At 32.4% G+C, this 13,054-nt stretch overlaps 1 protein-coding gene across 1 annotated transcript; it reads right to left on the bottom strand.

Moving 5' to 3' along the window:
- Positions 1-4,574: 4,574 nt before the first annotated feature.
- Positions 4,575-10,889, bottom strand: LOC108465234 (cyclic nucleotide-gated ion channel 1-like). Its single transcript, XM_017765557.2, is given in 8 exon segments — positions 4,575-5,431; positions 5,575-5,811; positions 6,326-6,437; positions 7,319-7,599; positions 8,358-8,570; positions 9,055-9,179; positions 9,182-9,609; positions 10,011-10,889. Coding segments are annotated over 8 exon segments (2,124 nt in total). The 5' UTR covers positions 10,040-10,889; the 3' UTR covers positions 4,575-4,732.
- Positions 10,890-13,054: the final 2,165 nt, after the last annotated feature.

Here is a 13,054-nt window from a genome sequence, read left to right as displayed (position 1 = left end):
TTTATGGTTGAGCAATTATATATTTATTTTAGTTGAATCATAGTATTCGATTAATAAGTGCCTTATAATATGGTAAGCTAGTGATTATATGAGTTAGTAGTATGAACCACTTAAATGGTATTTGAGATATCAAGTTAAATTTTAGAGTTTAATTGCTTGTAACTTACTAAGCTAAATTAGCTTACACTGTGTTTGGATAATTGTTTTTGATTTATAGGTTTTGGTAATGGTTACATGCTCGGGGATCGTTAGTGAAGCTCGTCACACTATCGTCTATAATTTGGTACCCTTGAAAGCTTAAGTTTAAACTTATGGCATGTATAAGCTATTCTATATTTTGAATCACTTATGAATACTTTATATTGGTAGATTTAAGCCTATTATATATTTGACCAAGGTCTAAAATTATTTAAAGATATGTTCGTGCTATAAATTGAATGAGGAATAGGTTTTGATGGTGGATTAATATTGGTTAAATTAATATGTATGTCTAGTAGCAGGAGTTGGTAATAAAATGATAGATGTTATATATATATATATATATATGTATGTTCGGCTGAGGAGCTTATTAACAGAACATACATTTTTTTTCTTTTTTAATATGCGCATATGTCATTGTTGTTATATGAATTAATTGAGTTATATCATGTTATTATGACATTTGGATGTATCAATATGCTATTATAGAATGTAAATTATTATTAAAGTATAATTGGTGTTTTAATTATGCGGTTATACTCCAAAAATGATAGATGATATGGGAATTGAATACATTAATGGTTGGTATGTGATCTTAAAAATTTATTATATTAAAATGGTCAAATGCGTATGGCTTTGTAATTAGCAAATAGGCATGTTTGGTCTTTAAATGATTTGCCAAGAATGTTTTATTTTTATAATAGCCAATTTTAATGTTGCACATGATTTGAATAATATGCTATGTGAAATGTTTTATTTGGTTAATTAATACATGTATATAATTATGAAGTCAAAGAATTAATATTGATTTGAACTCGTTTGAACTTGGAAATTATAATTCGTGCATACAGTGTGATTAATAATTTAATATATTTATTTTACGAATATGATCTATGGAATTATGTGATTGTATGAATACTATGTTTTCTTCGGTAATAGGGGTGAGCAAAATCCGATTCGATTCGAAAAACTCGATAAAAAATTCAAATTTTGAATTAAATAGTTCGAGTTATTTGAGTTAATCAAGTTATTTGGATCAACTCGAATAAAAAATTAAGTTTTTCGGTTTAACTCGAATATGAATTACACAATTCGAGTTATCCGAAAATCCGAATAAGAAAAGATAAAACTACGTAGTTTTGATAAATGTTTACTTTATTGAAAGTTAAAATTCAAAATAATTAAGTTAAAAGGTAAAATTACGTCGTTTTGATAAATGTTTACTCATTAAGTTAAAAGACTAAATCATTATATTGTTCATGTAGTTAAATAATCTTGTACTTCATCTACTAGTTAAATAATCGGTCCATCTAAACACAACATTAAGTATAAATAATAGGATTCGTTAACTCGACTCGATTTGACTCGAAATTTTTTGACTCGATTCGATTCGATTCAAAAAAATTTCAAATTGAGTTCGGTTGCTAAAATAGGATTTGTCAACTCGACTAACTCAAAAATTTTTTACTCGATTCGACTCGACTCGATCGAATACTCACCCCTATTCGGTAATACCTCATAACCCCTCCGGCGACAGTTGCGGGTTAAAGGTGCTACACGTAACAAAATGACCAAGTCCCTATATATGCCATACTCAAAATATTGAAATCAAATATACCCAAAACAATCGTTTGATAGTATGAATCGAGCTCCGATGTTCCTCGATCTCTGAGCTAGCTTGGCCACACTATAAGGAATGGAAAGAAAAGGGGAGTAAGCTTTAAAGCTTAGTAAGTTTGCATGCAAATAATAAGCAATATAAATCATTCATTAATCATATAACTACTCCACATAAGTTAACATAAATATCATCATGTATCTTAGACATAACTTACTTATTAGCATTCTTACCAAGAGTTCATCTCATACCAGAGTTCATACTCATGGGTTTTACATACATACCTGTACCAACTCGTAACATAGTCACATACTTTGTCATCTTTGGCATACTCTTCGGTTTACTCGTTGAACACTTGGAATATTATCGGATACACAGAAAGCCTTGCACATTAGTGTCACATATGTAGCCAATGCTACCTTATATCTCATAATACATAGGGCTTGCAGACGAGCAAATCACGGGCCTGCGCCCATAAGCTGTCAATCAAGACGTAGCTACACGGGCTGCTCACACAAGCTATCAAGTATCCGCAACACATGCCGAACTACCCAGATACCGGTAGGACGTACATGACCAGCACCTGGGTTCACATAAATCACATAACTCATGGTTTCCTAGTGACATGTCACTTGTATCCTAAACTATTCCTAAGTTCAACCGAGATTTTCTCATCTTTGAAACTTCGTTTATTTCCATAGAAACAATCATACAATTTATGCAATATTAAACATTAAATACATAATACAACATTGCATTATTTACACACAAACTTACCTCGGTACAAAATGGTAGGAAATGGACCTAATCGTCAATAACCTTGTTCTTCCCCCGATCAAGGTCCGAACTTTATTTTTCTTGATCTATAATAGCAAATTTATCTTATTTAATTATCACATTACTCAATGCTGTCCAAAAATCAACTTATGGAAAAATTATATTTTTGCCCTAAACTTTGACATATTTACAAATTAGTCCTTAGGCTCGTAAAATGAAATGTTTCCATTTTCTTTGTTACCCAAGCCTAGCCAAACCTAAATCATGCTCATAACAGTCCACATTTTTCATCAAATCACATTTCTAATGCCCATTTTTACAACTTTCACAAATAAATCCTTTTATGCATTTTCACTAAAAATCACTTAGTAAAAGTTGTTTATCACACCTTAAACATACAATATCTTCCATCAAACATCAAAATACATGCATGCCACACATGGGTAAATTTTTAAACATGAATCCTACTTTAAAATAATGGTAGAAATAGATAAATCGGGTTACGAGGACTTCAAAAATGTAAAGAGCGTTAAAAATGAGGCTAGGATGTACTTACAATCAAGCTTGAAAGTTGAAGAAACCCTAGTTATGGTGAGCATGAAAATTTGGCCAAGGAGAAGAAGATGGACACATTTTGACTTTATTTTCCCTTTTTATTCTTTTATTTACCAAATGACCAAAATGCCCTTAATGCATAACTTTAAAATTTTACCTATTCATGTTTATTTTTGTCCACTAACTTATCTAATGGTATAATTACCAACTAAGGACCTCTATTTTAAAATCTCATAGAAATTGGACACCTTTAACAAGTAGAACTCAACTTTTGCACTTTTTACGATTTAGTCCTTTTGACTAAATTGAGTGCCCAAACATCAAAATTTTTGAACGAGATTTTCACAGAATAGTTCCATAAAACTGTAGACCATAAAAATATAATAAAATTTGATTTTTCTACGTCGGATTCGTGGTTCTGAAACCACTGTTCCAACTAGCCCCAAAATCGGGCTGTTACACAAAAATAAAAATTTTCAAAACAATGGTCACACGGCCGTATTTCTAGGCCATGTGATAGGGCCCAAACCATGTGGTTCAAGACATGGCTGTGTGGCTATCCTACATGCCTGTGTGCGACCTCACATGCCCGTGTAACTCTCTAACTTGGGTCACACGACCGTAAGAATGAAATACATATATTATAAAAAAAAATTAGTTCATATTCAATATAATATGTTAGAAAAGTATAAAAACATGGATGAGTCAAATCCAAAATGATTTAAGAACCTATTTATCTATACTATATATAAAATGGTTAACTCAGTTAGTTTCATGAATCAACTCAACTCCAACTCAATTGTAAAATTATTAAAATACCCTTACTTTAAAGGATAATTAATATTATTATGAGAGTATTTTTATCTTTTATTACTTTTATATAATCTTCAAATATAAGTTAAAAACAAATTATTTGATAATCAAAAACAAAATCTACAATTTTTATAAAAAACACTTATCACTCCACAAAAGATCATTTGTTAATATATTTTTAAAAATATTTTAATTCACCCACTATGAGTGTGATAAATTGTAATAACAACATAAGCATCTAAAATTATCCTTTATAAATAGCCACTGTTTGAAGTTCAGATTTAATTCTAAAATCCTTCCCAAATTGTAGTTTAGAAATTTTTGAAAATGATGCATCGATCCCATGAAAACTACTTTTTGGCCTTTATTCATTGGATAGAATAGAGGCTAAACCCTTTCTTTAATATCGTCTCTAAAATATCCTTGACTCGGAACCATCTGGGTAGATTTAATCTTGAAAACCCTTTGAATCAAAACTCTTTATATGTATTTTACATGTACAGTGCAAAATAGTTGTCCCAAACATAGGTACTTGAGTCAGTTTAAAATATAAATGTAATAACTGCTAAAACAAATTGGACATTACTGAAAACCAAGGAACAAAACAAAGAAATTTTGAAGAGAGATATATATACATCATATACAGACCTCATACTCAACAATTGTCAACTTTCCGCCAAGATTCGTACATTTCCTATAAGTGGAGGGATGAAAGATCCTAATCTACTCACACACAAACTTTTACATAGAATAAGTCTCTCACCTACCTGCCTATTGTTCTTCAGCAGTAAAATCAGGCTCTGCAGGCTTCTGAAGTAGCATAGGTGGAACCCTCTCCAGCACTCTTGTTTTACGGCTACGGTTTCGCCGTAAAGCACGTAGTGCATTGGCAGCAAACCGTGAGGCGTAAATGGTTGCACCCAGACTTGGTGAACTCCCACTCGCATTGGCTAAAGCATCTTGCAATCTGTCCTCCTCTTCTCTAAGAGATTCTTCAAGTTTCTTTTTGCTGTAGCGGCGCCAAGCAGCTTGTATAAAACAAGCTGCCCAAGTCCTCCACTGCTGTGAATAAAACCTAAAAGTGTGGCGCAGCTGCTTACTGTGAAGCCGGCGGAATTGAGAAGCAACGAACTTCAAGTCATCAGCCACCAGAGCAAAAGCTTCAACTTCTGTAAGAGCTCGGACAGTTCTAGTTGAGATAGGGAGGTTTGACGAAGAATGGGGATCTAGTGCCCAGGTGAGAAGTTCCTCTCCACAAAAATCCCCTGCCCCAATGTATTCAGAATTAAAGAAGCCAGTTCTTCCACCATTGGTTGTCATGGTCAACAATTTGCCCCTCATGATGAAGAGCATCTCATCAACTGGGTCTCCCTCCCGAACAATATAGCTCTCCTCTGTGTAGAGAACCGGCTTGAGACGATCACACATAGCATCCAGTAATTGCTCGTCCATTTTTTCAAACATTGGCACCTTAAACGTCAAAGGAAATGAATGAAATAACCAAAATTAGTGATTGGCCGTGAAAGTGCAAGTCAAATATTAACGTGCATCATATTACCCCCGAAAAGCATGCAACCTGTTTAAAACAATGGTCAAGACGTCAAGGCACTCACTCTCATGAGCAGAGCCAAGCAAAGATGGCGCTTTATGTCCCTTCGTAGGTCCTTGGGGAGATTACAAAGTAAATTCTCTTCATCAACTCCTCTAGTTTCTTGCCATTTGTATTGTTCATATCGCCTAATTCGTTCCCTCAGATTCTCAGGTAGTAAGCGATGGGACATCCATTGTTCTGCATCACGCCTTTTTACTCTCATCTCCTCCAACCTGGTAGTTGTGGACTGCAAATACGTCTGTTTCACAGAAAAAATGACTCATTATAACTAATAATTTTGGGTCCTTATGGAAGAGTGAAGTTGAAGCATTCACATCACTAAACATCCAAAAGTTGTTCGATATCTCCTATTGATTTGTAGTAGAAAGCCACTGGAAAGAATTGCACTGGTAACAGCACGAGACATGTACTTCCTATTTATCGCACATAAACATTATATTTGAAAGAGATACTGGGAGAAGCAAAATACTTGGACATTATAAAATCTGAAATCAACCAAAAGGCTTCAGCCATTTTAAACAGATTACATATCACAGAAGAAGAGTTAGAGGATCCAAAGGCACAATCCAGTAAATAGCATGCAGAGCAGAGGATTTTGAATGATAGAAACTAATTCTTCAGAAACAGCCTTCAGAAAACAAGAATTGCCAACAAAATATCATGTCCTAGTAGATACTAGAAACCAGTCTCACTGCTACAAAACAAACATCTTGACATAAAAATTCAAAAGATTACAGATACTTGGTACGAACCTGCATATTTCCAATGAGAAATGAAAACAGAACCAAGCCCGAGATTGAAATGAAAACTGCAAAGCAGATTTCAAAGACATAGGTACTAGTTTCCAGGTTCTGACCCAGAGAACTGCAAAAACAATAGGCAAAAGGATATCAGACGCTACTGTCTGATTTCAATGGCAATATGCTAACAAAATAGAGAGAGAGAGAAAACAAGGAAATAATCCATGAATCTGTACCAAAATTAAAATAAGCCCATTTCGAGTGAAGATGGACAGAGACTCAACGAGCCTAAGTAAATCACCACAAGAGCTATGAACCACGCTTCCCAATTATGAATTAATCTCATTTCATCACCACGTCAAACCTTAGCACTAATCCTAACATTGTTTCCCATCTGCCTCAAGAAAGTAACGAAAATGTATTTAACACTTTTATAGAAGAGGAGATGCTTACATAGAGACTTTTGGAATCATCACAACATATAAGGTTCATCACATTATATGCTCTATGTAGACTGCATGCATATTTCTGCAAACCACCCCCACATAGCGAAGACTGTTGATAGAAATGAGAGACCATTTATTTTTATTATGATTCTGTGAGGTCACTTATGAGTTAACCAGACAACTAAATTAGATAGGTTTTTTCTTTATTGGCCATTAATTTGATAGTTAAAGAGCAAATACTTTCTAGAAATAGAATTTTTTAGAGTAAATTAGATTCATAAATCTTGTAGATCCAATATGAACACGATAAAACAAAAGACAAAACAAATAACAATTGCAAATTTGGGAGATTAATGATTTATATCAAATATTAAAATTAGTGTCAAAGATATCAAAAGCTGCTTGCCAATAAGCATATTAGAGTTTGGTGTATATATATGTCAAAGATTTATCCGAATATTGCTGAAATACAGCCCATCTAGTAAAAAGAAACAAGCAATGACCAGTAAATACGTGATGGAAAAAGGAAAATAAATGAAAAGCATCTTATTTAGCACACCTTAGATTCTGCAGGCCCCACCAGAAACAGTAAAAGAATTTCTCTGGAAAATTTTCTGACTCCACAACACCAGATTGAAGGGCATTGAGGAAAATCCCAAAATTGAAAAGAGTCGTGTTGGGTGTTTGTATAGGGCATGACTGATGTAGAAACATGCTAAAAGAAGAATCACCATCACAGTAAAATGAACGGGGGTTACATTTAGTATTATTCCTACAGGCGTCTTTCCAGCATGTGTATTCCCTTTCAATAGAAAACAAGTACCAAAAAGCCCCAAAAACCTACAAGAAAAGCTAGTCATTTGACCATTATAAAATATAACAGAAGAATGAATTAGTCTTCAAGTCATAATAAGATATAGATATAGATATATATTAAATATAACTATCCAGGGCTTACAAATATGAAGTTAAGTAGATTTCAGATTTTTCAAATGAAACTGAGATAATAACCCCCAGACAACATTTTACGCCACTGTTAGTTCTAGAGCAAAAATCAGCATCCAAAGAGGATGTCAGTGTTTGTAAAATATAAGTGATCAACTTTAAAACATAAATGCATTACGCAGGAAAAAACAAATATATATATGTTTCCAGTGGGGTGTCAATTTCAACGCACCATTATTTAAAACAAGTTAAACTTTTCAATGTAGCCAATAATTTGTTGTAAGAACTACAGGGACATTAAAGATGAAGAAAAATTGAAAACAATTCAAAACTTGTTTATCACGATTATAATAACCATTCAATGCCTACTCATTATGCACGGACTTGATCAAAAGTTAGAGTAACCCTTCATGTTCCACAATATATGCTGAACGCTTCCACCCATTTCAATCAAACGTTAATCAACAAATAGGTATGACATGAATACACCACCAAAATCAATATGGTAAGATACCTGCTCTTCTTTTTAAAAAAGAAATGAAATGTCTAGAGTCCTACAAGCAATAAACCATTCAAGAGCCAAAGACAAACACAAAAGGTGCATCCATAAACGAAATTGTAAGAAAAGATACAAACTTATTGTTAAAACTTACATGGCTTGCTAGCATGTAAAGAAAAAGATTGAACGCAGCTCCAGCCCATGCAGTTTCAGTTAGTATGCCAGAAGTCCTTGTAATTTCCTTATACAGTGGATATATTCGAAAAACTCTTGGAAGATATTGGAAGAGAACAATAAATGTCAACAAGTTCTTTGTATTCAATGACTTCAACCCTCTCATTTGGGGTATGATAATTAAAATCACCACCTGGACAAAAGAATAGCAAGTTAAAACCAAGATAATAGTATCAAACTAAATGATCATGAATTTATGACTGAGTAAAACACTGCACATACTAGTACAGCAGTCAGGACTACATGCATTAGTAGATGAAAAAAAAGTTTCTATAACAATGGACTGTGAGTCTGTGATGAAACAACATATTTCCATTGAAGATGCAAAAACATAGCTAGTTACAGCAATTAAACTCATCCTTTGGACAACCTGATAACTAGCACTTGGTATGACAGATTATAGAATGGTTCAACAACTCAGGGTTCTATGGAATTTCATAGTACTATTCACAATTCAAAGTGCATAACGAGAAGTTCATGCTCACCCTATAAATCAAAAAGATTCATCCACACATTTCATTTAACTTTTAAGGCCTAAATAGAGTATGACCTGCGACACATAAACCAGTTAAACCCAAAAGGAAGAACATTTTCATGTGCCTGTAATGTTTTCTTACCTGTGGAAGGGGAAGAACTGCTAGAACATCGATTACAAAGTATGATTTCAGATACCTCTTTGCTATTGCCAATAAATCTTCAACTAAAACGCCTCTTCCAAATACACGAGAAGAAGGCGCAATGAACCAATCTGAAATTGAAAAATAATATGGATTATATAAAAGATATCTGTGAATGAGCGCAGCACACTGGCTGTGATCTCCATCTTTTCGTCCAAAACAAGGCACTTCTTATCATCATTTATCACTGGGACATAAAAGAATAAAGGATCAATTGAGACTGCTATGATACAAGATAATAAAAATATCTTGTTCCACCTTTGAAGAAACGGCCCCTGTGGATCAAGAACTTTCTTACTAGACCCAAACCCACGGTTAAAAGAACAAGATTTAAATGATCTTCTAATCCCTTTAAACCTTTCAGAACCAGATTCAACCCCTCTTTGTAACTTTTCTGAAAAGGAATTTATTGTGAATCTAATTTTCCCCGAATTTATCCAATTATTATCAGAAAAACGTCCTTCAGTGCTTCGCCCTGAATTCCAGTCCTGGAACCTGGAAGACATCATGTACGCGAAGTAATCAGTCATTTCATGTTCTGGAAAAAAAGAAAGAAAAGGAGCTGAAAGTAGTAAGAGAAAATCAACCCTTGACTAATTGCACAATATAATTGCTGTCATGTGAGAAATGAGGCATCAATAGTTACTAGGATTTCGGATATTAGAAAACACAGGATGCTGAATTTTGAAGGCGGTGTCAATGACAGTAACTACAGCCAATGAGAATTAATGATAGTATCATCGGGTAATGCAAAGGGTTGACGGCAACCTCACTTGCAAAATAGCATATCTAGTATTATCTTAATGGCTTCCAGAATCAAGCACAGAATCCACTAAGAATACATATCATCATTCCCCATAACAAAATCAAAGGACGAAGTCTAAGAACGCACTAACCTCACAAGCTTTTCTGGTGGATAATTCATAACTATAGCTTCCTGAATGATACCACCGGGCCACCGCTAAAGAAGAATGATCAGCTCTGAAATCTTATTACCGCACAGCACGGATCCTGAAAAGGGAAGAAATTAAATGAAACACCGAGTTAGAACATTCAAATCTCAATTGCATGCCAGACATACATAGTTAGAAACAAGGTCAGCGGCGAAAGAATATACTAAGGCACAAACATTGAAGATGTCAAAATCACAGACATCAAAGACAACTGGAAAACAAGACATCAAATTAGTTATAGCCAATCACTTAAAAAACTGAAAAAAAAAAAAAAGAAATTAGTTAACTACTCTCCCTTCACATGAGGAATTACTAGAACATAACCTCGTTAATCGTTGTACAATCATAATAATTAGTGCCAAAATAAAAAGGATAAAGTCAAATATGGCGTTTATAATAAAGTTGCAGACGAGCCACTAACTCAAATGACTAAAAACCAAAAATATCTGAATAATTCGATATCGTACTTTGACACTAATATAGGAAATGACAAGTGATTACATGATTATTAGAGTAGAAAAAAAACGAATAAATAAATAAAGAAGACGGTAAAAAGCAAGCAACTTTATTGAAAAATCAGTTATCGAAGCATTTAATCCTGTTTGCGAAAATAAGGAGCACTAAATTGTCAGGAACATTTAATTTAAAAAATTCCTCTATAAAAGCAGATTAAACTACAAAACAAATTTATTAAAAGAGTATAGAAGAGGAGGAGAAAGGAAACATACAAGGATTAAGAAGGAAATCTGAGCGTGATAGAAAAAAATTATTGTTATTGAAACTAAAAGTTGCTTCTTTACCTTCTTCTTCAAAGAGGAAAAAAGGGTAGGGAAGTGGAAGAAATTTCCTGGAAATGTCTAGGTAGGGTAGGGTCTTATATTTATTTATAAAATATAAAATTACAAAAATAAAGACACGAAGGACTTAAAGAAAGTGGTGTTTGGGAAGAAAGAAATTGTTGTGAATTGGAGTGGGTCCCAGTGGGGATACTATTCACTCTTTTGTTGGTGAACTCTCAGTCAGTCAGTCAGTCCGGTTTAGGCAGGGGACTCTCCCCCATGCTACTTGTCTCTTCAACTAGGTTTATTTTTTTATTTTGATATCTAAATTTCTTTTATTTTAAATTAATATTTAAATTATTATTTAATTATTGGGTTTAACTTTTTTTATTATAATATTAAAAACAATCAACTAATCAGAATGTGTCATGTAATATATTTAATCAATCGCAATATGTCACATAACAATTAACTTAATTTAAAATTAAAATATTAAATTTAAATTTAGAAAAACCTTTCAACTGTGACTCACTGTTTGACGGTTGATTAGCGTTGATCTCCATTGACTGATGTTGATTATCATTGACCATCCACATATCATTATTAGAATGTGCCATGTATCTTTTTTTTGTTTTTTAATATTATATATAGTCTATTTATTAAAAACTAAAAAACATATATAATATATAACAATTCAAAAAAATTAAAATTTTCAAAATAATTATAAAACTCTAAAAGTCAAAATAATTTTATAAAAATTTAAAAAGTATTTAACTTTAAAAAGAGAACTTAAATTTTCAGATATATATTCTAGAAAAAACTTAAATTGTTTTGAATTTAGATATATTATTTTGAATTCTTAGAATTTACAATTTTGAAAAACTAAAACTTATGTCAAGTTTTCTAGAATATAATTTTGAAAATTCATGGTATTTTTGTAATTTTTAAAAATTTAAATAATTTTTATATTTTTTGAATTTTTGAAATTTATATTTATATATTTTAGAATTTTATAAATTTTAAGTCTTTTTAATTTTGTTTGCCTCATGTTACATTTTAGTCACTTATGTTTGAAATGTTACATTTTAGTCACTTATGTTATTATTTTGTTACGAAGTGATCACTCTTCCGTTAAGTTCATTATCTCCTAACGGTAATCCTACGTGGCAATCCAACTAGATATTAAGTGCCAACTTGGATTTCCAAATGGAATGAAAATAGATTTTTAATTAAATAAATTTAATTAATTAAAAAATTTAAACCCAAAATCTTAGTAGAAAAAATCGTTCATCTCCTCTATTTTTTTTTAGCTTTCTTTTTCATTAGACTAAAAAAATCTATTATCATCAGAATTTTTTACATGTACAAAAACAAAAGAGGATTCAATGGAGGTTCCAAGTATGTCTTCTTTATCGATAAATTTATGTTCTAAGACTTAAAATCAAGTGGCTTGTTTGTTCAATCCGATTTTTGTTTGTTTGTTTGTTTGTTCTAAGACAAATTTATGTCTTCTTCACGTTCTTGAATAATTGGTTTCTCAATCCGATTTTTTTTATCTGAACCGGCTTGTTTGTTCACAATCCCATTGTAGGGATTCCATGTAACACCCCTTACTCGTGTTTGATGCCGGAACAGGGTACGAGGCATTACCGGACTTAATCACTAATCATCGTATAAAAACCGATTCATAATTTCACTTTAATTTAAAACTTTTTCAAACACATTCAAGTTGTCCCTTAAAAAGAGCTTACAAGGCCCATATCATGCTTTAATTCAACCACACACATAGGCAAGCATGCACATTCATAAATTGCATCATTTATTAATAACATAATCAAGACTATCTACATTAAATGACTTTATACAATAGAGACCTTCAAATAACATAGGTCAGTATTTTAAGCCAATTCCTAGCAACTTAATAACAATTAAACGAGTCTCCATACATGCCAAAGACTTAAAATACTTTAAAACATTTATATATCGATCAATAGTTTGATAGTGTGATTTAACCTCCGGCGACCTCCAACTCGATCTAACATCTGCGACACTATAGGAAAAAGGAAAAGAAGGGAGTAAGCATTATAGCTTAGTAAGTAAGTATGTAAATATTAATAAACAATACATTATCATACTTTAAACAAAGTCACAATATGTTCCCAGAATATTACCATCACAAACACACATACTTTAACTATTACAATCATA

This window comes from Gossypium arboreum, chromosome 8, assembly GCF_025698485.1.
Source record: "Gossypium arboreum isolate Shixiya-1 chromosome 8, ASM2569848v2, whole genome shotgun sequence".
In the NCBI taxonomy this organism is placed as follows: Eukaryota; Viridiplantae; Streptophyta; class Magnoliopsida; order Malvales; family Malvaceae; genus Gossypium; species Gossypium arboreum.
This window is presented reverse-complemented; position numbering and strand designations above follow the sequence as displayed.